Source organism: Columba livia, chromosome 28, assembly GCF_036013475.1.
Source record: "Columba livia isolate bColLiv1 breed racing homer chromosome 28, bColLiv1.pat.W.v2, whole genome shotgun sequence".
Lineage (NCBI taxonomy): Eukaryota > Metazoa > Chordata > Aves > Columbiformes > Columbidae > Columba > Columba livia.
Window position 1 is genome coordinate 209,746 of NC_088629.1, and position 25,280 is coordinate 235,025.

The window sequence follows — 25,280 nt, forward strand, 5'->3', positions numbered from 1 at the left end:
GAGGCTTTTTCGAGACGAGGGGCGGGGGGTGATCGGCAACGCCCACTCATGTCAGCTGCTCTCGCAAGGGCTGCCGCGAGCTGCCGGGTCTCTGGAGAGCGAAAGTGCCCGATTGAGAGAGAAAAACCCAAAAAAAGGCTTCTCTGTGCCTCGAAGATTTCGCTGGATCGGGACCCGCCGAGCTGCCCCGATCAGCTGATCTCAAGAGCTGAGTGCCAGTATCGAGTTACGACGGCTTTTAAATCAGTCAAGTACTGAATGAAATAAGGATTTGTTTGAAGGTTTGGGCAGTGATTGCATCCAGACTAGAATTAAGATACTATAAATGTGAACTGCTCACCTTGATTAACAAGAAGGATCATGCTTATGACCTTTGAAGCTAAAAAGCAATGAAGAGTTACAGCTTTGAATCATAGAACCAATTTCTGCAGGACAGATGCCACAACAAAGCCACGTTTCTTGTGGCTCAGGCAAAGACAAACACACTCAGTGCTTACTAAAGAGAGTCAGGTTTAGTTCCTGCTGGAGAAGCCTATGGTAGAGGAACCATTTCAACCACTGTGGCTCTTGCCCAGTGTGGGGTTCACCCATGGACAAACCCTGAGAACCAGTTGCACAGTTGTACATGAGCTGCTAAACTTTATTATACAGTTGCACTGAAAAAAATATTTATGCACTTTTTTCTTGGCCTCAAAAAACACGTGGGGAAAGCCATTTCTTTAGTTCAGAAGAAACCATTATTTTAAATAAATGTACTCTGGAACTGATCCCCTTGGTGCAGGTTTCATCTCAGCCAGTGCTAGATGGCTGTTGGGCAGGGCATTCCCCCCCAGCTCGCCTTGTAGTGAGCAGGAAGAGATTGTCACTTTTTGGGGATATTTCGTGTGACCATGTACACATAAATGCATTGATTAGATCTTTAATGTCTTCAAAATATTAATCTCTCAGTTTTATAAGCAGTTTCTTAATCTGAGCACAGTGTGTGATAAGAAGCTGACGCACTGAGAAAGTCACCTGCAGGAGTGGAGGAAGTTTATCTGTTCCTGGTGATTCTTGTGGGCTGTCGTGCTGCCAGTCACAGTTTTGACAGCTGAGGTTGTTGTGCAAGGGCTGCAATCAAACATGACTGCAGCTTATCTTTTCCGCTCATCTGAGAGTCACTGGACTGCATATTCCCATTGTTCTGATAACAGGTGATTGTGTTGGGATCACAGGAGCATCGGGACACCAACAGCCTATGTGACCTAAAAATGAAGCTGATGCCATGGATGTGTGGAAGGAAGCCAAGTGATGGGATGGCCCTGTTTCTGGGGACCACTGTGACATTTCCAGGGACTGTGAGCCCTCTGGAAAGCCATTACTGTCTGTTATTGGGTGCAATTCTGCCTTGCAAAACCCCTGAGGCAGGGGATGCCACTGTTGCCTGCCTCTCCAAATACCATTCAGTCTTACCATGCCAGGGAGGATTATACAAAAGGTAATTACTCTTACTATTGGTAGCTGACATTGAACTATTCATCCTCAGGGATGAGTACACTGATGCTAGTGACTACCAGTGTTGCACACAGGATGGCTTTTGCATAGGAGCTAATAGGATATGTCGTGGGTACCTCATACCTTCAAGGCACATTTGGTAGCTATATAAAAGCTCTCCTTCTCTTAGAGCTCACTTGGTCACATCATAAAGCTGTTCTCACCAGGGAGCTGGGTAAGTCTGGCTTGTGCTGAGCCTCTGTAGCTGCTGAAATGCAGATTTGTTTCTGCTTTTTTATTTATAAAAATGCTCTATGGGAAAACTTTTTAAAAATAGCGGGTTTGAATTGCTGTGTTGGGGTGGGAATGCGCTCTCTCACAGTGTCTGTAGCTGGACAACTCCAAGAGACACTCCTGAGAAAAAGGTTGTTAGCAGTAATTGGGGTGCTGCTGCTGTTGTTTGCTTTGGGGTGAGCCTGATGACAGCCAGAGCGGCTTTGGTGTATCAGAGAACATAATGCCATAAGCAGGTTTGTGTTCAGTCGTGGTATCACTACCCTTTAATTGGCTGTGGTTCCCTAATGAACACGAACTTCATGATGCTGGGACTGACCTGTGAACCTCTGCCTGCTCATAGTGTGATGGGATTGCCAAGCAGCAGTGCCTTGGGTGCCATTTGCCTCTCCTGCTATGGCAGATGTGGCCAGAGGTTCAGAGATTGTTTTTTTTATGCTCAACACATCAGCAACAGGTCAGAGGCAGTTACCAACCAAAAACAGGAGGGGAAAACTGGATTTAATGTTTGAAAGGCAGCTCTGAGATCAGCCATTCCTCTGCTGACCTCCAAGATCAGCTCGCCCCCTTGGAGGTCCAGGTGATGGGCACCAGATATTTAGTGATGCATGCCTTTGAATTCCCTCATTGTTTGATTTAGTGTCATGTTTCAGAGTTAAAAATTATGCTGCTGCTGGCATGGTTTGGAGAGTGTAGCACTGGCAGTATGTGTCTCTTTCACCTTGTGAAGTGAACTGGCCCCGTGGTGTGGGCAGCAACAGGACCTCAAGAAACTCAGCCGGGTGCTTGTCTAAAGGCTTTGCTTTTTCACGTTGTTCCAGTCCTGCCACAACCTCGCCAAGATGTTGTGCTACACACAGCAGTGCCTCCCTCCAGTCTACCAGGAACCCATCCCCATCAAGTGCCCAACGATGTACCATGCCAGATACTCACCAATGCCTACCTGGCACTCGACACTGTGCACCCCACAGTATGCGACCCCCTGCATCCCCCAGCAGCAGATTATGTCCTCCAGCTACTCCCAACAGCAGTGTGTGACCAAGTGTGTGCCACGGCAGCAGTATGCAACCAAGTGTGTGCTGCAGCAGCAGGGTGTGACCCAGCACATCCTACAGCAGCCATGTGTAACTCGCTGTGTGACAACTTGCATACCGCAGCAGAAGTGTGCGATCAAGGGTGAGTCACAGCAGTCTTGTGTGACCAAGTGTGTGCCACAGCAGCAGTGTGCAACCAAGAGTGTGCCGCAGCAGTGTGCAACCAAGAGCGTGACCACCTATGCCTCCCAGCAGAAGTGTGCAACCAAGTGCATCCCACAGCAACAGTGTCCGACCAGGTGTGTGACCACGTGTGTGCCGCAGCAGCCGTGCCTGACCAAGAGCATCCCGCAGCAGCAGTGTGCAACCACGTGCGTCCCGCAGAAGTGTGTGACCATATACTCCCCACAGCAGCAGTGTGCACCCAGGTGTGTGACCACGTGTGTCCCACAGCAGCGTGCAACCAAGTATGTCTCACACCAGTTCATGACTGATTGTGTTCCTCAGAAGTGTGCCACCACATACGTCCCACAGCAATGTGCGACCAGGTGTGTGGCCAAGTGTGTCCCTCAGCAGTGTGCCACAAAGTGTACTACCATTTGTGTCCCACAGCAGTGTGAGATGACTTGTGTTTCACAGCAGCAGTGTGTAACCAAGTGTGTCCCACAGCAGCAGTGTGCGACCAAGTGTGTCCCACAGCAGCAGTGTGCCACCAAGTACGTCACACAGCAGCAGTGTGCGACCAAGTGTGTCCCACAGCAGCAGTGTGCCACCAAGTACGTCACACAGCAGCAGTGTGAGACCAAGTGTGTCCCACAGCAGCAGTGTGCCACCAAGTATGTCACACAGCAGCAGTGTGCGACCAAGTGTGTCCCACAGCAGCAGTGTGCCACCAAGTATGTCACACAGCAGCAGTGTGCGACCAAGTGTGTCCCACAGCAGCAGTGTGCCACCAAGTATGTCGCACAGCAGCAGTGTGCGACCAAGTGTGTCCCACAGCAGCAGTGTGCGACCAAGTGTGTCCCACAGCAGCAGTGTGCCACCAAGTGTGTCCCACAGCAGCAGTGTGCCACCAAGTGTGTCCCAGAGCAACGTCAGTCAGGTGGAGTGAAAGTTTCAAGGCACTCTAAGAAGTACTGTTCTGTGTCCAAATGGCCCTGGTGAAAAGAAGTGGGGAAAAGGAAGCTCCATGGAAGAAGAGCCAGGTATAGCTTTGGGGCAGGAGCTATGTGTCTCCTCGTACTGCCTGCTGACTGTTGCTATTGCTTAAGTCTGCTTTATCTCTGTTTTCCAGTAGCTCCCCTGTAGCTCGGCCCTGTCTTGGGCCAGGTTGTGATACTATTCCCATGGCTGTGCTCCAGGTGCCTGTGTTTTGTACCTTAATCTGCTACAGGCCATAGTTTAGTGGGATGCTATTAATTTCTCACCTGATTGAAGTGCATAGTGATTTAGGGAAAAAAAAAAAAAAAGAAAAAAAGAAAAAAAGAACAATAATTAAAAAAAAAAAAAGACAAAAAAAGAGACGTAACAATAATTTAAAAAAAAAAAAAAGAGACAAAAACAAGAGACATAACAATAATTAAAAAAAAAAAAAAAAAAAAAAAGAGAGAGAGAAAAAAAAGAAATAGAAATGTCTAAGAAATCCGGATCATGACAGCATCAACTGGACTGACAGTGAGGCCAGCAGAGGGCTGGCCCATGCCCGGCTCCAGGTTTAGTCCTGGCCTTGGGAGACAATATTTAAGTTAGCAAGGATTCCATGAGGCTGCAAGTTCTCCAAAACAGCTGTTTTCTCTCGCAGATTTGGAAACCAAACATAAATTTGCTAAGCAAACGGTATATGAATCTTACTGCGATGGCCTTCATTTCAGAAGGGAGCCAGAAACCCCTGCTGCTTTAAAACACTGAATCTGCGCAGACCTCAGTAGAGTCCCTATATAAGACAGGATTTCTGGCTCAGTGAAGTTGGTCCTTGCTGAAATTTTATACATGAAAGCTTTTATTCACTTGGTTGCTTTAAGCGATATCAAAAACACAACTTGAAACAAAAGAAAGTGTTTGAAATAACACTGGAAGTTGTAGCACGACTATTTTACAAACGTTTGAGCTCTAGAAACTATTAACTATATCCTTTATGCTGCCTGAATATGTCTACTCTACACTGTATTAAAAACAAACCATATATATATATGTATACTTCAATTCTACATATATATATATATATATATATATATATACATACCTAAATAAATATATTTGCCTGACCTCAGATTAAATATCTTGTCTTTTTGCCCTCTGGTGCTTCTTCTTCATTAAATATAGTGAACTCCTGTCTGAAAAATACAAAAATCCTGTAATATGCCCCATCATTAGTAAAATGAGTAATGGCTCACGTTAAGTAGATCATGCATATTTAGAGAGCAAAAACATGTGTCGCAATACAAAGAGAAGGGTGTGACTGGGGCTGGGACGCTGCCCTGCATCCTGCCCCGCTCCACCCTTGCTCATTGACCTTGGGGTGCCACCTGGGGTGCCCTCTGAAGCCAAGCAGATGTCTGAGACCTGAGCAGGGCAGCATTTAGCAACATCAAGGCAGTGTCTGACTGTTTCCCGGGGGTGCACAGCGTGTGCTGGGGGAGCAGACCCTTTTGGCACCTCCTGCATGTCCAGTGATGATGCATTGGCCTGGAGAGGCAGAGCGTAAGAGCGGCAGCAACCACGGCCCTCCTTCTTCCTTGCAGTGCCAGGGGTGCTCTCACAACCCAACGTTCTGTCCCCTTTAAAATCAATAAATGAGCAACAGTGTGGTCTTCCGAGGAGTTGCCACGTCATTGTGGCTTTCACATAGTGGCCAGAGCCCAGGGAATTGTCAGGAAAGCTCTCCTGGGTGGTGGGTAGCTGGCTGGTGCAGGACCTCATCTCATACAGGTGGGGTGACTGTCAGACCGTAGGCTCGTTTCAGAGGTGGTTGGGACGGAGTCTGGTTCTTACCCTGGCTCTTACTCACCCTGCACTGTCCAGTGACTGCGGTGCAATATGCCTCAGTTTCCCCTGTGCTTAATTTGGAATAATAATAGCTCCCACAACAATGGCCCACGTGGACCTGTGTGTCTCCCTGAGATGAAAAGAATTTACAGATGCTAATTAAGAACATTTGGATGACAGGGCACAATGTTATCATCGGGTTAGTATTTTGCTACCTGCACCGGAAACACTAAACTGAATATTAGAATTACTTGAAGGCTACTTGATGTCGAGCTTGCCCAGGAACTGGATTTATAGAGCTTATAAAAAATGTATTAATCTGCTTACCTGGTCTCTGACGCCAGCTTGATTCCTGAAATCTTGGCCAGATCATTTAACATTAAAAATAGCATTGTAGTTCAGGGGAGTGAAACACAATGAAAGAGAAATCCAGATTAGATTCAGTGCTTCCATCTTCCATTGAGGAAAATAAGCCTAGAGAAAACATTCTTCCCTTTGTTTTTTGTTGCTCTTGGAGTGTTGGTATCAACTGGGAAAACATGCACTCTGTCTGTATTTGGTTCTGTGGTACTGAGGGAATATTTTCATCAGAAAATCAGAAATGTAAATAAATCTACCTTCAGGCTTCTGGCTTTTCTGGTGAAAACAGAAATGAAATATTTACTCAGTGGTTCATAAGCCAGAGATCAATAGTCTGCTTCATACCATTGAGAAATTTCCCACCTACATTAAAAGTTAACTTATTTCATCTCTTTTTATTTGAACGTGTGGGATCTCACCTGAATTCCCAGCATACTGGAACTCAGTTCATAGGTGTCAGATTCACGTTAGAGGAAAAAAAAGTTGGGGCCTTCCCCTATGCAGATATGACTACGTAAAAATACATTCCCTTCTGGCACTGAGGCTCATGTCACTGCTAATTTTCCCTTGGGTTTATTTGTGGCATAAACAGGGAGCACAGGGAGGCATGACTGGTGCAGAGAGGGTGCAGCAGAGCAGGGAATGTGATGACGTGAGTCGGGTTTGATCCAACCTGCTTTCCCCAGGCTGCCCCAGCACTCTTGCTCATCCCTTCTCCCCTTTTTTGTGCCGGAAAAGCGTCACCTCTTTTGGCAGGATATTTACTTTGTGGCAAGTCCTTTTTAGTAGCTGTCTTGCCCTTCGCCCAGGGCTTTCTCAGTCACAATCACCACTCTCTTCCCTTGGTTCCCTGTGTAAGTGAAGGAAGTCTACGTGCCACAGTAATTATGGTCTGCAAAAAGTTGCTGAGAGTCCTTCCTGGATGGTGTTTTCAAAGGCACCGAAGGGCCCTATGCATGGAGCTTCCATGGAAATGAGGAGACCCTTGGGCAGTCCCTTCAGTGGGGCCTGGATGTGCAAAGGGGAGGCAATGATGCTTCGGGGATTCAAAGCATGAGGGCCGTGAAAAGCCCCTGTACAGGTTGTCCTTGGCCTGCCAGGGGCTTCTCTGGTTTGGTACATTGGATCAGGAAGTTCCCCCTCACGATGCTCACAGGTACGCCAAACCTCCCGGCACTACCAGGTGGCGATAGCAGCCCCACAGAGCAAGGACAGCCATTCCCACTGGTGTGAAGCTGCACGTGGCTTGGCCAGGACTGGCAATTAGAGCATCACCCAGCCAAACCACCTCACTCCCCTAGGGCATTTATTCACTGTATAAAAGCTTTGCCATCACGGGGCTCTCCTAGACACTTCTCTCCGCTTGTTCTCACAGATGAAGTGGGTAAGTCTGTCTTTTAATGGAGGTCCTGAAATACTGTTTTGTTCCTGGGTGGCCAGAGCAGGCAGAGTCCTGCTTGTGTACTTGCGGAGAAGCATTCTTTGGGGCATGCTGCCTTCAGCACCGGCATGCACGACTCTAACAGCCGGAGCATCTCCTCTGTGCTAAACTGAAGAATATTGGGAAAGCAATTATGATGGACTGCGAGGTCAGGAATGGGATTTGGGGGCTCTTCTATGCTTTCTGCCAGATCTAGCCTAAAGGAAGCTATTGACTACAGAAAGGGCTTGATGGGGGCAGGAGTCAGATATGAGCTTGCACACAAAAAGGCAACTCTAAAGGAAGTGGCATGGAGGAATTCACTGCCATTTTATGGAATTTAAACAATGCAACTTTTCTTATAATACTAAGAAGCTGATCACCTTCAGTGCCAACGTGAAAGTCAGCAGAGACTCTCCAGCTAAGTCTGAGCATGTTAAAATTTCTACCTGGGCTAACAATGATAAAAATAAGTCTGAGATAAAAACAACACCCTGGAAGCAAATAATCCCCCTGTTTTAGAAGCTCTCTATCTTGATGAGCATCACAAGATAGTTCAACATTGTACATGTAGAAGTAGTAATTGCTATCATTGTTTTTTAATTGGTTGCTTTTATTGGTCTATGATTATTATATCTGTAGTGATAATAAGTTTTCCTAATGATAGTAACACGCAGCATTGTTATTGTTGATCATCTACCAGTGATAGGCTTTTGGAAGATAAAATCCTTACTGAAATTATATTCAGAACTAGGGACATTCAGAAAATGTGGTTTCTCTACAGTCAATTATATGCCTTAATCTCCACACAATGTCAAAATGGAAAAAAACAAAACCATTTCCTATCAGAGTATTTTTCACAAGTCAGTGATTTCAGTATCTGTTCCACTCAAAATGATTCTGTTAAAAACTCATAAAACTTCCTGAAACTGGTATTTTCCTGAGAGGGGAATGGAGTGGGATGATTTCTCCTGTGACTTCTATGGTGAAGACAGAGCGAGACAATTCACAGCAGTTTAAGGAGGGAAGTGTGGACCTCTGGATGGTGCTACCCTGTCACTTCCACAGGGACACAGTCTTGGCTAGAGTCCCATTTGTGTTTCTCACACAAGGGGTTCCAGGATGAGGTTTCATCAAAGCTGCTACACCAGGCAGTTTGATAGTGGGACTTTGAGTCAGCATGAAAAACCAGGAACACTATGGCTTGGTATGACCGTAGTGCAGCACTAGAAGCTGATTTAAATCAGTATAATTCTCCCAACTCACTGAAAATTGACCAGTTAACACCTGTTGGGATTTTGCCTTGATAGCTTCTCCTTTCCTGCTATTGTTTCAACAAATACTTTGAAAAAATTCTATTATATTTCCTCTTTTCTTAAGCTTGCCTAGACAGTAGTATAAAGCTGGGACTGCGAGGCCTGCAGAGACAGCAGAGCTAACGCTCAGAGTCCTGTAACCACAGACCCCTGTGGGACCATGAATCAGCAGGCAGGCAAGCAGGCAGGTTGTACGTGCTGAGCTCCGTGCTGCCACAAACCTGTCCTTACCCTCAGCTAGCTAATTTAACCTCAGCTTGGGTTTGCCCACATGAACTGCAACCACACCTGAGTATTACAGCATGGACACACCTTTAATTTTGGTTTGGCTTTCATCTCTGGTGCTTGGCAATTGCAGGATATAAACATGAAAGGACATCCCAGTGAGGACAAAGGAGGCTTCCAGGAAGTAAGACACAGGGTCATAATGCCACTTCTCCTTGGTCAGATGTTTTGGTGGACACTTAGCTGGTCTTTGAAGGGCAGCATGAAAACTCCTCAGTGTGACAGGTTCCAATCCCTAATTATTTCTGGTCTCTAAAAGAAGGGTGTGGGGCCAGGAGCTGAGAACAGACTCTCCTCTCCTCACCTGGGTAATGGCAGCCTGGTTGTGAGTCATGAAGAGCCTCTTGACCTTCAGGAGAGCTCGAGTGTGGGCTTGCCATGTAGAGATGCCTGTGAGAAACTGAGTCCTACATCATAAAGAAAACAGCTGATGTCTATGCAAACTCTGTATTTTTCCTGCTTATTTCAGGCATAACCACCTTGGATGACCATGCACTATTATGGGGAACCATACAAACCACTATACTTCCCGGGATCGGGTTACATCACTGAAAACCTCCAGCCCATGCCCCGGTCTGATGCATGCAGTACCACGTGCCACCCAGTGAGCGTGATCAAGTGTCCGATGCCAACATGGCAAACCTACACTCAACCTCTCGCTTACATGTGCCCACAGCCAAGCATGACCCAGACACCACTGCTGTCTTGTCAGCCCCATGCCCAGCAGTGCATCCTGCTGTACCCTGAGCCTTGTGAGACCACTCACCTCCTGCCTTGTAGGAAGCCCAGCCTGAAGATATGCACAACGCAGGATTGCCAGCCCTGCAAGGACACCTGCCCTGAAAAAAAGCATGAGGCCAAAAGCCTCCCACCATGCGTATCCAAGTACCCTGAGCTGAAAACACTCAGGTTCCCACCATGTGGGGTCAAGAACGCATCCTCGTGCGTAGATGAATGCAGGTCACAGAAAATATCCAAATGCTCATCACAGCAGCACAGCAGGGAGCCTCGGCCCCTGCAGGGGATGACCAGCAGCTATTCCCCACCACTGCAGGGAGTCAGTGAGTGTCCCCCTCAGCCATGCATAATGCAGCCTTTCCCACATGAGCATGTGAGCAACTTGCCCCCACAGAATTGCATGAAGGGCTACCCAACACAGGAACATATCACATCCTCACAGCAGTGTGTAACCAAGTGCCTGCCACTGCCACACATGACCAAGTGCCCACCGCCACCACAGGTGATCAAGTGCCCACCGCCACAGGTGACAAAGTGCCCGCCGCTACCGCACGTGGCCAAGTGCCCACCACCACCACAGGTGATCAAGTGTCCACAACTGCCACCACAGGTGACCAAATGCCCGCCACACGTGACCAAGTGCCCGCCACCGCAACAGATGACCAAGTGCTCCCATGGGCAGGGAATAAAGGAGAGCTCCTCACAGAAACATGCAGGCAAATGCTTGCTGTCACAGGAGGGAGTCAAGTACAAGAGCTCATCAACACAAAACCTAAGCAAGTCCAAGTGTCTCTACACACCTACCACCCAGCACTCTCCACTGCGTCACACGGGAGGAGTGAAACGTTCATGCCACCACAAGAAGAGTCGCTGTGAATCAAAATGGCTGTGTTAAAGGAGATAAAGAAGTAGTTGTGAAAACAGTAAGCTATGTACCTGAGGTCTGAGGTTATTTCTCTCCCCCTGCTCCAGTTCCTAACACCTAGAGAAGCTTTGCCCTTATTTTTCCTCTTATTGTACCCATATTAAGCTTATAGAGTACATTGCCTTCCTTTTGTGACTGCACTTCAGTTATTCCTGCAAGAGAAAATATGTTAGTGAGAAGTTAAATAACTGAGCAGGTGCTCAGACTTTAAACTTACTGATACAACCCTGTTACAGTGTTCACACCCCAAGAGACTTCTAGTGTTACTGGATCAATTTTGATTGCTGGTTGTACCAGTCTGATTAAATCTCAGGTTGTAGCTGGATTCCTGCTCTCTGTCTGATTTATTTTCAATTTTAAAAACTGTTTCTAATACTTACTACCAGATAAAATTATTCCCTGTTGTTATATCAGTCTTTTGTGCAAAATAATAGTAATAATGCTTTTAGGACCAGAATGTTTTACCATCTGTGGTAACAGAACTTGGTGTTGAAGGGTTACCCAGAGATGTAGTAAAAGCAGCAGCGCAGAGTGGTATTCAGGAAAAGGATTAACTGAAGTAATTACTCATTCACACTCTTCAGACAGGAGCTTACCACCCATCTGGGCTTAGCTCAGTTGCACCAGCGTCACGGGGAGCACACCCGGTTTGCACAGAGGTCACATAGCAGACTTTTCAGTCCTGCACCCTGGGGCAAGGACACACTTCCCCCAGGTGTCCTCTGCTCTGCAGTTTTGTCTCTGGACAAGCCACTGCTGAACAGGTTGTGAAATGGGTCATGTGGGACAGTCCATGGCATAGCAGGGGGTAGAGGGGACGCCACAGAAGGTCTCTTCTGATGCTGTGACCCTGAGTTGGCCCTGTCTGCACCAGATGGGTGGTCAGCATCAATAGCCTGTGGTTACAAAATTGCAGCCAGAGGGAAAACTAACTTTCAACTTCAGCTGTTCCTTGACAGCAACATTTTTGTAGACAGCAAGAAATAATGACCATGCTTAATCAATATTTTGATCTCCTAGGTATAAATACAAACGGGGCAAAGTCCCAAGTCATGTTTCATTGTATACCTGGCCTACACCATGGTCTCTCCCAGGAGGTGCTCCTGGGGCGGCACTGGGGAAGCAGAAGCTCTCTGCCACCATCTAAAGGCACAGTGAGATCCAGCAGCTGCTCCTACCTCTGCTTCACTGCCTTGCTCTGCTCAGCCAGTTCGCAGGGCAAATCCCAGCAGGAAAGCCTCCTCCTATCTCCGCAGCTTCCTCTGCAGCACACCAAACAGACCAAGCAGGATTTCCACAGACTTCTAAAGAAGTGATAGATTTGCATGTAAAAAATGAGATTGATGCTACCAGCACTCCTCCAAGTTTAGGAGGAGGCTTGCAGGCCATGGGGAGAGACAATACACCAAGTTCTGGTAAATCACTAACTCCGAGGAATTCAAAGAAAAAGAGAAGAACAGCATGAGCAAGTAGCTCTCTCCTGCTTGGCTTACATGGGATCAATCCCATACAATCCCTAGCGGCCCAAAAGGTGATGCGAGGCAATGCTGCAACCTTGTGGCAGTGAAAGCCAATCACAGGCTGAACAAGAGCATAGCCAAGCAGTCAGAGAACAGTCTTTATTCCCCTCTAGCTGGAACTCAGGATGCCACATCCAGACCTCCACATCTGGTTTTGAGCGCTCAACACAAGAGCAATGGACAACCAGGAGCAAGGTTGACGGGGGCTGCCAAGGTGGTGAGGGCATTGGGTGCAGGAGGAGGGAGGCTGGGAGAGCTGGAGGTGTTTGTCCTGGCGATGGAAAGACCAGAGTGACAGTTTATTACCTTATCTCCTTCCAGTCTTCTCTTCTGTAAACGGGCATCCTTCAGAGGTGGTGTTTCTTAGCCTTCTGGTCACACATGGGGATTGGAGCCAGACACTCAGCAGCTGGTCAATACCTAGACAGGAGGGAGGATTGCCAAGCAGAATGACATCCTCCAGCTGAAGCTGTGACAACAGCCAGGGAAACAAAGGACAGGAAGCAAATAACCAAATGTTTCATTGTGAATGAAAATGGGCACTGTGCAGTCTGCAAAATTCTATTCTTCACCTCCTCCAAGCCACTTACAGAGATGAACCCCATGGTACCTCCAACTAAATACTATAATGGATTTAGAAGAATGAGGTAAAATCCCATAACTAGCAGCAGATACAGCCAATATGAACACATTATGTCTGTTGATGTCTCCAAACCACTGATCACATGGTCAATGATTAAGTCAAAGCTGGACAAATTTTACATTCCCATGTTAATAGAGACAGAAGTGGTAGAATCACATCAGCAATTAATTTAGACTATGAAGATATGATATAAAGGAAACCCCATAGCATGTAACAGTATGTTCCATAGAACATTGAACAGTACCAGTAAACAATGTTAAAATAATTATAGTAATTATGAGTGTTGCACACATGGGAAAAAATTGTTTGGAAAGTAATTAAGACCTCATGCACAAAGGTTGTCTCATCTTCCTGGGAGCTTAAGAAAGCATATAAAGATTTCAATGCTCCTCTGGACATTTCTCTTGACTTCTTTCTGGACAGCTGGTAAGTCCCATTTATCCTGGTCTAATTAGTTACATATAGTAAAGTGTTGCTTTAGCATGAGCTAGGGTTTAACAGCAACCCACTCTGTGGTTTCTAAAAATATTAATGAGGTTCTTTCTAGAAGAGTTGGCTACATATTATTTAGTTGTGTATTTGTGCTGTGTCCAATCTTAAAAATATCTATGGGGACCAACATTCTTATTTAAAAATTGAAGTGTAATTTTATTATTATGAATTAACTGTGTATAGGTACATGGCATCCAAGATGAAAGACATTTTAAGCTTAATTCAGATAGAGTTTAGATAACATTATTATTAGATTTTCTTCATTAAAAAAATTGTAGAACTGAGATGTTAATATTTGTGAATAAAAACTTCTGGAAAACAAATCAGCAAGATTTAGTTTTCAAAGGGATAAAAAGGGACTAAAATCTTCTTGCCTTCTGCCCTTCCTGCCAGAAGGATCATGTTCACACCCAAAACATGTCTAGAATAGAGAGTTAAGTTCCCTAAGAAGTGATGTCTCCCACTTTTCAGTTGGTCATTCATGCAGGTCTGTTGACAGTCTGTTCTCTGGGTTAAGACACTTACCATAGCAGTATTATGAAGAATAAACTCTGCAAGTACAGTTGTTTTCATACTCAATGACTTCAGAGTTTTTCTGATGAGAGTGTCTGATGCTGAATATTGGCAGACATAAAACACTGGACAAAATAGCTAATGGGATTCCCCCTTTAAAATTCCCATCATAATCAGTGGACAGAAACAGGCATTTCACATGACTTATTGAAGCACCTACCTCTGAATGAGCTGGACTGTACTCTAGAAGTGCCTGGTTTTCTCCAGGGACATAAGTGGTTACTTTATAGGTAATCATCTACATCACGGAGTTTTTAACTTTAATAGATAAATCCAACAACACGTTTTTTGCAACTAGTTCCAGTTGAATGACCTAAAAGATGATTTCAGGGTCTAGGGCAAAAATGTAAGAACCAAAAATCTCCATTAAGGTCTTGGCTTTGTCACAGATGGTCTCTGCAAACCCTCTGGAGACACCTGAAGGCAAGATTTTCCTAGGTCAGGACTAGCATGCAGAATGGCACCAAAATAAAATCTTCCCACCTCTTGCACACTGGTGCTCAGCTTGCAGAGCCGCAATGATGTTTTTTCCTCCCAGTCCTGTCTGACTGGACTTGTTAGTCTGCATGAACCTCTCCGGACAGAGAATCTCTCCAGCCTTGCACTGATACATTGCCCAGCACAATCTCAGAGGCACAGGAACCTTATTACACATGATTATCCTAATGAGGGCTGGGTATGCCCTATCACTGAGACAAACAATCAATCCCAGGCAAGGACACTCCAGTACAGGGATATAAAGTACCCATTTCTGTATGATCAGTAGCCTCATAGCATCAGCAGCAGCTACGGAGACAGAACTTCTCCAGTTGTTCTTGATGGTTGTCCAGACAGGATCTGTAGTTGGGAGAGGAAAAAAGAGGTACTGCAGAGGTGACAGTGACCTGTGGGCAAGAGACGGCAGTGATAAAATGGGATGGAGATTAGTTAGCCCTGGACATTTTCGGGAACACGGAGGCAGGGTGAAAAGGACTCAGGGTGATGGAGATACAGGTAAGTAGAGCAAGGGGACAAGCCTGTGAGCTTCATTTCTTGAAATCACACATTCTTGTTGCCTCTGCTATAGCATCTCTGTTACCTGTAAGCCCGTATAACTGAAATACCTGAGCTGCACCACTTGTGCCTTCTCCATCACAATGCAGAACATTCCTAGCCATGTTAAGCTCCTCATCCTCCCTGCCAGGAGAACAAGAGAGAGGAGCAGGAGTCCTTCCTGAGGTGCAGGGGTCTGTGGGATGATGGGCAGGGCATGGGGTGAAAGCATTCTGTGACAAGCTCTTGTGGTCTCCATTCTGTCCTGCAGGTTTGTCACCAGTTCTCCCAGATGTCTTCTGGTGGGGTGTGGGACACAGGACAGTGTTCCCAACTCTACGATGTGCAGTGCCCAAAGCCTCTTGCTACCAGCTGCAATGACCCTTGTATTGTATCCTGCGGCACCTCCAGAGTCATTATATACCCCCCTCCCGTCATTGTGACATTCCCAGGGCCAATCCTCAGCACGTGCCCACAGGAGACAGTAGTGGGAATTTCTGCAGTCCTGGAGGGAGGTGCCCCAACCCTGCCAACAACTTTAGGAGCAGAATCCCTGTGCTCAGAGTCACCTGCAGAGAGATTCATTCCAAAATCCATGCCTCGGTGTGCACCACGGTGCTCCTACGTGTTTTCTTCCCGCTGGATGCATCCTTGCAGTAGACCCAGCTACAGATGCTACCAGCCATCTGAGAGCGAGAGGGAAGACAATGCTCCAGAGAAGGAGAAATCAGAAACTGAAAACACAGATCCAGCAAGTGAGGACATAGAGATCCCAGAAGCATAACATAGTGGTACCAATCCCCATGACCAAGTCCAAAGGCCTTGCAGACTCCTTCTGCCTCTCCAAAGCAGATGTACCTGTGTCTTCTTCAAATCATGCTTTACCTTAAATTCATAGGTTTTTCCTCAACTATATTCTCAGGCAGGTAATTAGAGTAAAAGTTCTCCCTGTTCTACCTTGTGTTAACCTGACCTTTGAAACATATAGGATCTGATTCTTGATAACAAATTGTTCTTTTTCCATTGCTTTCCAGAAAAAGGAAGGCAGCAGTTGTTTCAAGAACACCACAAAAATGGTCAATTAAGATGTGACAAACCCTTTTACTGCTAATGCTAATTAGACTGGTCTTTGCATTTAAGAGAATTAGTCACCAGGAAATCCACTTCTTCCTTTGATAAATATATACAAACATGCGCACACACGTCATTTGTTTCTGGCTTTCAGTTTCACTGTAGGAAAGGAGTGGAAAACAAACTGATTCCCCTTTAATTTTATTTAAGAAAGGAAAAAAACTATTTGATGAAATTATCACTTGTATATAGAAGTCTGAATGCAGTTTATGAGTGGCAGAATCTGCATCTGGAACTGTGCCCTTTTTGCCGTTATTTGTTCTATCAGTTTTGTTCTGTCCTTTCCCTTTGCATTAAAATTATTCTTCATTATCATGGCAGTTTTCTTGTTGGTTTTTTTTTTTTTCCTCTTCCACTCTTGATTTTCAGGTACCTGCCAGTGAAATTTAGATGGCAAACATACCTGTCAGTCCCACTGACCCATGAAATGAGAAAATAGCCAACCCCCTCATGCACTCCCCAGCCTTGTTCACAAGACTTCCATTTTCACTTTCATCTCATGGCTTTTACTTGTTCCTCTTCCTGCTACATACAGCTTGTGGTTTTGAGAGTTCATGGCTTGATGTGTCAGCTGAAAAGCAATAAGAAGATGAAAAGGAATGACATTCTGAGAAATGTTCCTTATTACTTACTTTGGTTCAAGAAAAAACCCAGCTACTCCCTGCTCCCCACACCTCTCTGCTCCCACTCCCCATCACATTCTAAGCTTCTATTCTTCTAAATATTTCCACACATTTTAAGTGTAAGCATTGTCCTTTTGGTCCCAAGAAAAATATTACTACAGTTATGACTGGTTGCCTCTGCCAGTGTTTGCAAGCTAAAAGGCCAGTTTAACAGAAGTGAAATAAAATTGATTGGTAAACTTGGCCCTAAAACTGAGATGTGGAACTTGACTAAACTCAAATTACCTATTGTTGGGCTGTTGAGTCTTGAGAGCTACTATTTAACAATTTGCTCTCAGCTGTGGAGGCAGATGCCCATGAACATCAGGATGTGCACCTTATTCTGCAAGCAGCCCATGCAGCCACATTCAGATGCATTTCTTTTCCCAGAGACAACTTCAAGGAGAAAAGGGATAGCAGGGAACTTTACAGCAACATTAAAACATCATACGAAAACATGCTAAGCAGCCTGGAATCCTGCCTGTCTCCCGGGGAAGACAGAGTTTGCCCATCTGTCTGCTGCAGCCCCCCGGGCTTTCACTGTGATCTGCTCACCCGAGTAGCTGCCTCAGGGATGAGCAGCCCATGTATCCTCCCTGACTCCCCCTCATAAATCTACTCTTTCTAAGATGAGTTCCCCATATATTCAATGTATATATATTTAAATTCTTCCTTTTACAAGATGGGAAATACTGTAAATCTGCTTGTTTATCTTACAGGTCTTAGCATGTGCCCTAGTTTATTGATCCATTATGAAGATGTAATTATTGTATCTTGGAAGACTAGCTTGCAAACTGTCTCAGCGCCACTCCCTAGATAAGCTAGGAGGCAAGGCAGAGATATAAGCTTTGTTGATTACCTGGGTCACGCAAAATTGTTGTGAAAAATTTGGTAACGAGGTCATCAGCAAGGGTGGAGTTCTCAGGAACCTCCAGTCCAAAAGACCCAGTCTTGACTCATCATTTCCACATTATCCAGTCCAAGAGTTCAAGGAGTTTAACAGTAATCTAGTTACACAATGGGATTCAGAAAGTGATACTCACCTGCTGAAAATGATTTGCAAATTATTACTTTTTTTTTTTTTTTAAATACATACCTGAAAACCACTAACTTGGTTCTTCTTGAGAATAAAGCAGTTTGCACAAGATAGCCTGTCTCCCAAGAGTCTTGCTGATGTTTTTAGGGAAGAGCCATTAGCACTTCAGCCCAGGATCTTTGAGCTTGATCTCTTTTGAGAAATTTATGTGTAGTATCCATACCATACTCCATAGTGCTCTGCTATCTGAAATGGAAGCATGTCATTCTGTGATTCAGGTTCACCCAGCGTATATTAGCACATTACATTTTCAGAGTACCCCCAATATTGTTTACTCACATGCCTAAGCCATATCTCAGAGGCTTTTGATTAACAGCCTAGCAAAGCCCCCAGTACCTCTGATCTTCCTGCCAATTTACCCCCCCACCTTTCCTTTGTCTGTCATTTAATACCCTCTCACAAACAACAAACACATTTCACCTGTTGCTTTTACACTGCTTGTTTCAAAGCTTTCCACCCATATCACCTTGCACCTGAGAACCCAGCTGTTCCTCCACCTTCCCCTGCTGTTTGAGTCATTGTAAAGGATGCCGCATTTCATTGTCATTATAACATCCCACATCATCTTCTCATTGCTCCTTGCAAACCTTCCTTCTTTTTACACCTGCATGGCACAGAAAGTTTTCATCTTATCATGGGATAACTGATGCCCAAAAGCCACCTAACCTGTCTAGGGATACTCTACACATAAGGGTGGATCCAAGACTTAGACACACCTAACTATTATTGGTCTTATTACTTATAACCTGTCATTATAATTCAAATATCACACGCAAGCCAAATTTACAATGGGGCCAGGGAGACCAAGGCATGGGACAGACACAGAAGAGGCAGAACTGATCCTGCATGGGATGCCTGGAAAAGGTGCTGGTGCAGGGCTGTTTTTCCTGTTTAAATCCTTTTCAAGTCATGATGTGGGTTATTGACACCAAGAGAGGAGTGCACTGGCCTTTGTGGCAGCTTTCTACTCAAGCTGAAGTTTCAGCCTTACTGACCCAAGTTGAAAGAAGCAGTGTGACACAGTTATTTACGGCACTAGAAGAACTGGCACCATAATTCAGATATTTCCACTGGATAGCAGAGCTCGGCTATCCCTTCTCCTTTTGTGACAAGAGCCTACTCTGTCTCTAAACTCAATTATAAATTAACTTAACATGGTTCTGTGCCACCAGATCAGCACTCTTTTAATCTAATAGCCTTGAAGGAACTAAAAGTCAACTACTGGTTTTTCTTGCTGAGATTAGCAGGCTGAATTAGGTAATGAACCACAATGAAGATTTAATTAATAGCTTTACAATTAATATATTATTAAATTGGATGTTGGCACCACACCTCTGTGAAACATGAGGTGATATGGGAATATAGATCTATTCTGGCAATACTAACACATACCATGAGCACTAGTTGGAGGCCTGTATCTCGTGGAGCGCCTCAAGGGTCAGTACTGGGGTTCAAACTGGAACACAAGAGGTTCCACTTAAATTTGAGAAGAAACTTCTTCAGGGTGAGGGTGGCAGAGCCTGGCCCAGGCTGCCCAGGGGGGTTGTGGAGTCTCCTTCTCTGCAGACATTCCAAGCCGCCTGGACACCTTCCTGTGTAACCTCATCTGGGTGTTCCTGCTCCGGGGGAGTTTGCACTGGATGAGCTTTCCAGGTCCCTTCAACCCCTCACATTCTGGGATTCTGTGAAAATATGAAAGCTGCCAGGGAAAAGCACTGATTACAGAACGCAAACTGTATGGATGGCCAAGCCAGTGTCATTTTTCTGCAGCATGTGTTAAGCTGTGTTTTGAACAAGTTTTCTTTACAGTGGAAAAACCTCAAATCCAATGAAGTCCTTATTAACTTTTATAAAATATTTGGTTTGGCAACTCCTTTAATTCCTTCAGGTGTCAATTGCTGTAATTATTACTTACTTCGCATTCCCTCAAATTATGTGAGTTGTGTTATTCTGCACAGCTTGCTGTCTTATCTCCATTGTTTATGTACACAGGTAATGTGTATTGTCCTCTCCTCATATTGGCCTCCAACAAGCATGCTGGGAAAGGAAAATTCAATTTCTTCATAGTTATTAGTACTTTTCTGTGCTTTTTCTGAAGGCACCTGGGAAGCAGATGATTCCTTGAGATAAGGAACTGATGATAAATCATAAAAGCTTGAATGGGCGACTTTCTTTAGCTGAATTTCTAATTGGATGGTTGTACAAAATCCTAGTGCTCACAGGGGAGTTCATAAACTGCTTTGATGTCTCACTTTCTACTTGGGATGTGTTATAGTCATGTAGGACAACATCTGTCCAAAGGACAGTCCCAAGTCATAAACTCCACTCCCAAAACCCCTGGACTGAGTCCGCAGTGGCCATAGACACTAGTGGCTCTTTAATGTAAAAAAGATTTCCTACTTTAAAGAGCAAAAATCCACAAGGCCACTGGTTATTATTGCCCCACAAATTAAAAACTGGAATTCTGTGCTGAGTAGCAGTGTGTAGTTTACCCGTCTCTGAACTACCTTCACAAGTATTCGCAAGTATTTAAGAGAAAACTGACCTCAATTTACTGTGAGATTTTCACTGAAAAGACAAGATGGATGAAGTGCACGCATCGTGCTGTGTGGGATTAGAAATTATCTAATAATCATAAGCTGTTATCAAAACAGCTACAACAAAGCAAGGCATCACCAGGGGAAAACATTCTGTTTCACAAGATGTAAAGAACAATTGCGCAAAGGTATCTATCTCCCGATTTCTGTTCTCTGTGACAGCATATAAAAGTGCTCATAGCTCGGGTCTCTGTAGCTGCCTCCACTGACTTATTCTTCTTGGTGACTGGGTAAGTCTGATTTAACTTAATCCGTTCATAATTGTAGATCTGGATTTACAAGTAGCATTAATATGAGGTTATATATCCTACACTATTTTAGGGTAGGACATTTTTTTTCTGAAAATGTTTTAATTGGAAACTAACTTGCAAATAGGGTGAATACAGGCATCGCCAAATGTGAAGGAAAACATGAACGGGAGTTTCAAAAATGTAGATGGGAGCAATTCCTAGGAAATGGGCATATATCTATGGAGACAGGACACTCCAGAAAATATTGCTGGGATTAGGACAGACTCACAGACAAAAAGTACAGCAAAGGCAATGATGAGGGAAGAGGAAGGAGAGGCGTTGTTCCCCGAACTCATTTAGGAATAGGCTATGGGGCAATGGAGCATTAGAGAGTAGTGGAGTAGACTGGAAGCCTCTACCCAGCAATTCATCTTACTTGATTGGTGACATCTGTAACGCACAAGTCTACTTCAGAGTGGAATGGATTGTACCTTAGAAAAAGGTTATTATTTTTTATTATTTTTTTGGCCACTAACTATTGGTGTAGTTGACTTGGACATATGTATCAGCATTGCTCAAAGCATCTACACAACCTGTATTACTATACCACAGTTTCTTCTTTCACTCCTCTGGATGTGATTTTACCAAGCTAGTGCACTCTCTGCCTTTCAGGTTGATTACCTTCTGGAAAGATGTCTTCCTATGGACAGATGCTTAGTGCCCGTTGTGGTCCACCGTGTGAAGTGACATGCTCACAACCATTTGTCGACAGTAGGAATGAACCATGTGTCAGCTCATGCGGAGATTCAAGAGCAATTGTGTATGCACCACCTGTTGTCGTGACTTTCCCAGGACCCATTATCAGCTCATGCCCTCAGGAAAGCATTGTGGGAACTGCCATACCTGAAATTGAGGGTCAGATGGGCTCTGGAGGTGGCGGAATGGGCTCTGGAGGTGGTGGAATGGGATCTGGAGGTGGCGGAATGGGCTCTGGAGGTGGCGGAATGGGAGAGTGTCCACATGGTGGGGGGAGCTCATGTGGCAGTGGAATCTTCCCTTTAGGAAGCTTTTACCGAAACACATATTTTTCAAGATTTGGTAGATATTATTCCCCCTTTTCTCCCAGAGGATACTATAGGTATCGCTATGGAAACTACGGGCCATTTTAAATCTTTAAGAACGAGTCATGACTGAAAGAACAATCAGATACAAACTAATAGTTGACATATAGATCTGAAAATCAGACACACCAAGCAGCCTCTGCTCCAGCTGATGTCAGTAGGAGCCGGGGTTGCTTGGGATCTTCTTGCGCTATGTTATGTCTAAGGCTTATGATCCCAATGTTGCCTCACTTTGTCATTTGCTCATGTTATGTTTTGTTCTTTCTGAACCTGAAGAGACTAAGAAATGTAATGGGACCTGACCGTGAAAGTGTCTAGCTGAAAGAAGAATGGATTGTGAGCCCTGTGCTCCTCTGAACACTGATTGATTGTAGTCCTTGTTGAAATGGAAATGACAGTCTTTGTCTATGCATTGCCTCATTCTGCAAGAATGTATTCCACTTCTTGTTTGTATTAAAGCCCTGTTGCATCATAGCACTGTCTTCTGGCATTCATTTCATTGCAATTTCTTAGTTACAAACCACAGAATCACAGAACCACAGTCCACCTCACTACCCGCTCATCCAGACCGCACTCCCTCATTTCAGCTGTGAGGATGCTGTGGAGACTGTGTTAAATGCCTTACTCAAGGTAGATCACATCCACCGCTCTGCCATCATCCATCCCTCTTGTTATGTCCTCATAAAAGTCAATGAGGTTGGTCAAGCACGACTTCCCCTTGGTGAAGCCATGTTGACTGCCCCTAATGACCCTCTTATCCCTGACATGCCTTGAGATGGCACCAAGGAGAAGTCATTCCATCGGTTTCCCAGGGATGGAGGTAAGGCTGACTGGTCTATAGTTACCTGGGTCCTCCTTCTTGCCCTTTTTGAAGACTGGAGTGACATTTGCTTTCCTCCAATCCTCAGACACCTCTCCCATTTCCCAAGACTTGGCAAAGATGATGAAGAGCGGTCCAGCAATGACCTCAGCCAGCTCCCTCAGCACCCGCAGGCGCATCCCATCCGGACCCATGGATTTATGGATGTCCAGATTGCCTAATTGCTCCCTAACCCAGTCCTCATCAACCCAGGCAAACTCCTCCATTGTCCCAACTTCCTCTGGGGCCTCAGCAGTAATGGGCTCCTCAGGACAGCCTCCAGCAGAGCAGACAGAGACAAAGAAGGCATTCAGTAACTCTGCCTTTTCTGTATCTTCTGTCACCAGGGCACCCACCTCGTTCTTCAGTGGGCCTACATTGCCTCTGCTGTTAGTTTTATCTGCCACGGATTGGAAAGAGCTCTTCCTGTTGTCCTTGACCCCCCTCACCAGGTTTAATTCTAAGGAGGCCTCAGCTTTCCTAGTTGCCTCCCTACACCCTCTGACAACAGCCTGATATTCTCCCCAAGTGGCCAGCCACTCCTTCCATGGTCTATAAACTCTCCTCTTCCACTTGAGCACACCCAGCAGTTCCTGTTTAACCACGCAGGTCTCCTGGCTCTCTTCCTTGACTTCCTACATGTTGGGATGCTCTGATATTGTGCCTGGTAGAAACAGTCCCTGAACACCAACCAACTATCTTGGGCCCCTTTACCTTCAAGCAGCCTTGCCCATGGGATTTCCCCCAGCAATTGCCTGAAAAGGCCAAAGTTTGCCCTGCTGAAATCCAGGGTTGCAATTCTACTTGCTATCCTGCTCCTGCCACATGAGATCCTGAACTCCGCCATCTCATGGTCGCTGCAACCAAGGCAGCCCTCCACCTTTACCACTTCAGCCAGATAAGAGGGTTATTAGGGGCAGTCAGCATGGCTTTACCAAGGCTTTACCAAGCCATCCATGCTTGACCAAGCTCATAGCCTTTTATGAGAATGTAACAAGGTGGATGGACGATGGCAGAGCGGTGGATGTGGTCTACCTTGACTTCAGTAAAGCCTTTGACACAGTCTCCCACAGCATCCTCACAGCTAAGTTGAGGAGGTGTGGTCTAGACAACAGAGTAGTGAGGTGGGTTGCAAACTGGCTTAAGGAGAGAAGCCAGAGAGTGGTAGTCAATGGTGCAGGGTCTAGTTGGAGGCCAGTATCTAGTGGAGTGCCTCAGGGATCAGTACTGGGGCCAATATTGTTCCATATATTCATTAACAATTTAGACAAGGGAACAGAGTGTACTATCAGCAAGTTTGCTGGGAGGAGTGGTGACACGCCAGAAGGCTGTGCTGTCATCCAGAGACCTGGACAGGCTGGAGAGTTGGGTGGGGAATAACCTGACGAAATTTAACAAGGGAAAGTGTAGAGTCCTGCATCAGGGCAGGAACAACCCCAGGTTCCAGTATAGGCTGGGAAATTACATATTAGAGAGCAGTGTAGGGGAAAGGGACCTGGGGGTCCTGGTGGACAACAGGATGACCATGAGCCAGCACTGTGCCCTTGTGGCCAGGAAGGCCAATGGCATCCTCGGGTGTATTACAAGGGGGGTGGTCAGTAGATCGAGAGTCCTCCTTCCCCTCTACTCCGCCCTGGTGAGACCCCATCTAGAATATTGTGTCCAGCTCTGGGCCCCTCAGTTCCAGAAAGACAGGGAACTGCTGGAGAGGGTCCAGCGTAGGGCAACAAAGATGATTAAGGAAGTGGAGCATCTCCCTTATGAAGAAAGGCTGAGGGAGCTGGGTCTCTTTAGTTTGGAGAAGAGGAGACTGAGGGGTGACCTTATTAATGTCTATAAATATATAAAAGATGACTGCTATGAGGATGGAGCCAGGCTCTTCTCGGTGGCAAACAATGATAGGACAAGGGGTAATAGGATCAAGCTGGAACACAAGAGGTTCCACTTAAATTTGAGAAAAAAACTTCTTCTCAGTGAGGGTGACAGACACTGGAACAGGCTGCCCAGGGGGGTTGTGGAGTCTCCTTCTCTGGAGACATTCAAAACCCACCTGGACATGTTCCTGTGCAACCTCACCTGGGTGTTTCTGCTCCAGCAGGGGGATTGGACTGGATGATCTTTTGAGGTCCCTTCCAATCCCAAACATAGTGTGACACTGTGTGACCCTCCTTGTTACCGAGGATGAGGTCCAGCAGTACACCTCTTCTAGTCGGCTCCTCCACCCTTTGCATCAGAGGGGGCCTGAGGGGTCAAGGTGTCCATCACCTTATGGGGGGTAACCCCCTGGAGCCTCTCTGAGTGGCACGCCAGGGAGTTACTCCATCAGTTATTTCCTTTTCACACTCCCTGATGGTCCTCAGCATCTCAATCTCCTCCTTAAGCTTTGCAACCATGTAGAACAGATCTTGCACCTGCTCACACCTCACACAGGTGGGATGCTGCCATCATCATCCGGCAGCAGCAGGTTCTGGCACTGCCTGCAGCCAGAAACCTG

General features: G+C 45.7%; 2 protein-coding genes, 2 long non-coding RNA genes and 1 other non-coding gene across 9 annotated transcripts; 4 read left to right on the forward strand and 1 right to left on the reverse strand.

Moving 5' to 3' along the window:
• The first annotated feature begins 1,550 nt into the window (after positions 1-1,550).
• LOC102087249 (keratin-associated protein 10-9) lies at positions 1,551-5,077 on the forward strand. The gene is made up of 2 exons (XM_065042716.1): positions 1,551-1,708; positions 2,589-5,077. Exon 2 carries the CDS (start codon positions 2,610-2,612, stop codon positions 3,963-3,965), a length of 1,356 nt encoding a protein of 451 aa, XP_064898788.1. The 5' UTR covers positions 1,551-1,708; positions 2,589-2,609; the 3' UTR covers positions 3,966-5,077.
• Positions 5,078-7,378: 2,301 nt separating this feature from the next.
• Positions 7,379-11,155, forward strand: LOC106146038 (uncharacterized). Its single transcript, XM_021282822.2, has 2 exons — positions 7,379-7,530; positions 9,637-11,155. Exon 2 carries the CDS (start codon positions 9,652-9,654, stop codon positions 10,798-10,800), a length of 1,149 nt encoding a protein of 382 aa, XP_021138497.1. The 5' UTR covers positions 7,379-7,530; positions 9,637-9,651; the 3' UTR covers positions 10,801-11,155.
• An 856-nt stretch (positions 11,156-12,011) lies between these two features.
• LOC110356242 (uncharacterized) lies at positions 12,012-18,512 on the reverse strand. Of its 5 annotated transcripts, none has more exons than XR_010468329.1 (6): positions 18,259-18,390; positions 17,980-18,165; positions 17,743-17,890; positions 14,219-16,792; positions 12,657-12,819; positions 12,012-12,134 (listed from the first exon to the last, which is right to left on the reverse strand). It is a non-coding gene; the product is annotated as an uncharacterized LOC110356242 (long non-coding RNA). The 5 variants fall into 5 exon arrangements; XR_010468328.1 differs by lacking the exon at positions 12,012-12,134 and having other exon boundaries at positions 12,566-12,819; positions 14,219-14,895; positions 15,162-16,792; XR_010468326.1 differs by lacking the exons at positions 12,012-12,134; positions 18,259-18,390 and adding an exon at positions 18,400-18,512 and having other exon boundaries at positions 12,563-12,819.
• LOC135576527 (uncharacterized) lies at positions 13,004-16,541 on the forward strand. Its single transcript, XR_010468330.1, has 2 exons — positions 13,004-13,419; positions 15,362-16,541. It is a non-coding gene; the product is annotated as an uncharacterized LOC135576527 (long non-coding RNA).
• Positions 18,513-20,570: 2,058 nt separating the features above from the next.
• LOC102087430 (uncharacterized) lies at positions 20,571-22,401 on the forward strand. The gene is made up of 2 exons (XR_010468331.1): positions 20,571-20,806; positions 21,479-22,401. It is a non-coding gene; the product is annotated as an uncharacterized LOC102087430 (transcript).
• Positions 22,402-25,280: the final 2,879 nt, after the last annotated feature.

What these genes read in the sequence shown, in the direction of transcription:
- LOC102087249 (XM_065042716.1), top strand. Translation starts at nt 2,610, where the DNA reads ATGTTGTGCTACACACAGCAGTGCCTCCCTCCAGTCTACCAGGAACCC.
- LOC106146038 (XM_021282822.2), top strand. Translation starts at nt 9,652, where the DNA reads ATGACCATGCACTATTATGGGGAACCATACAAACCACTATACTTCCCG.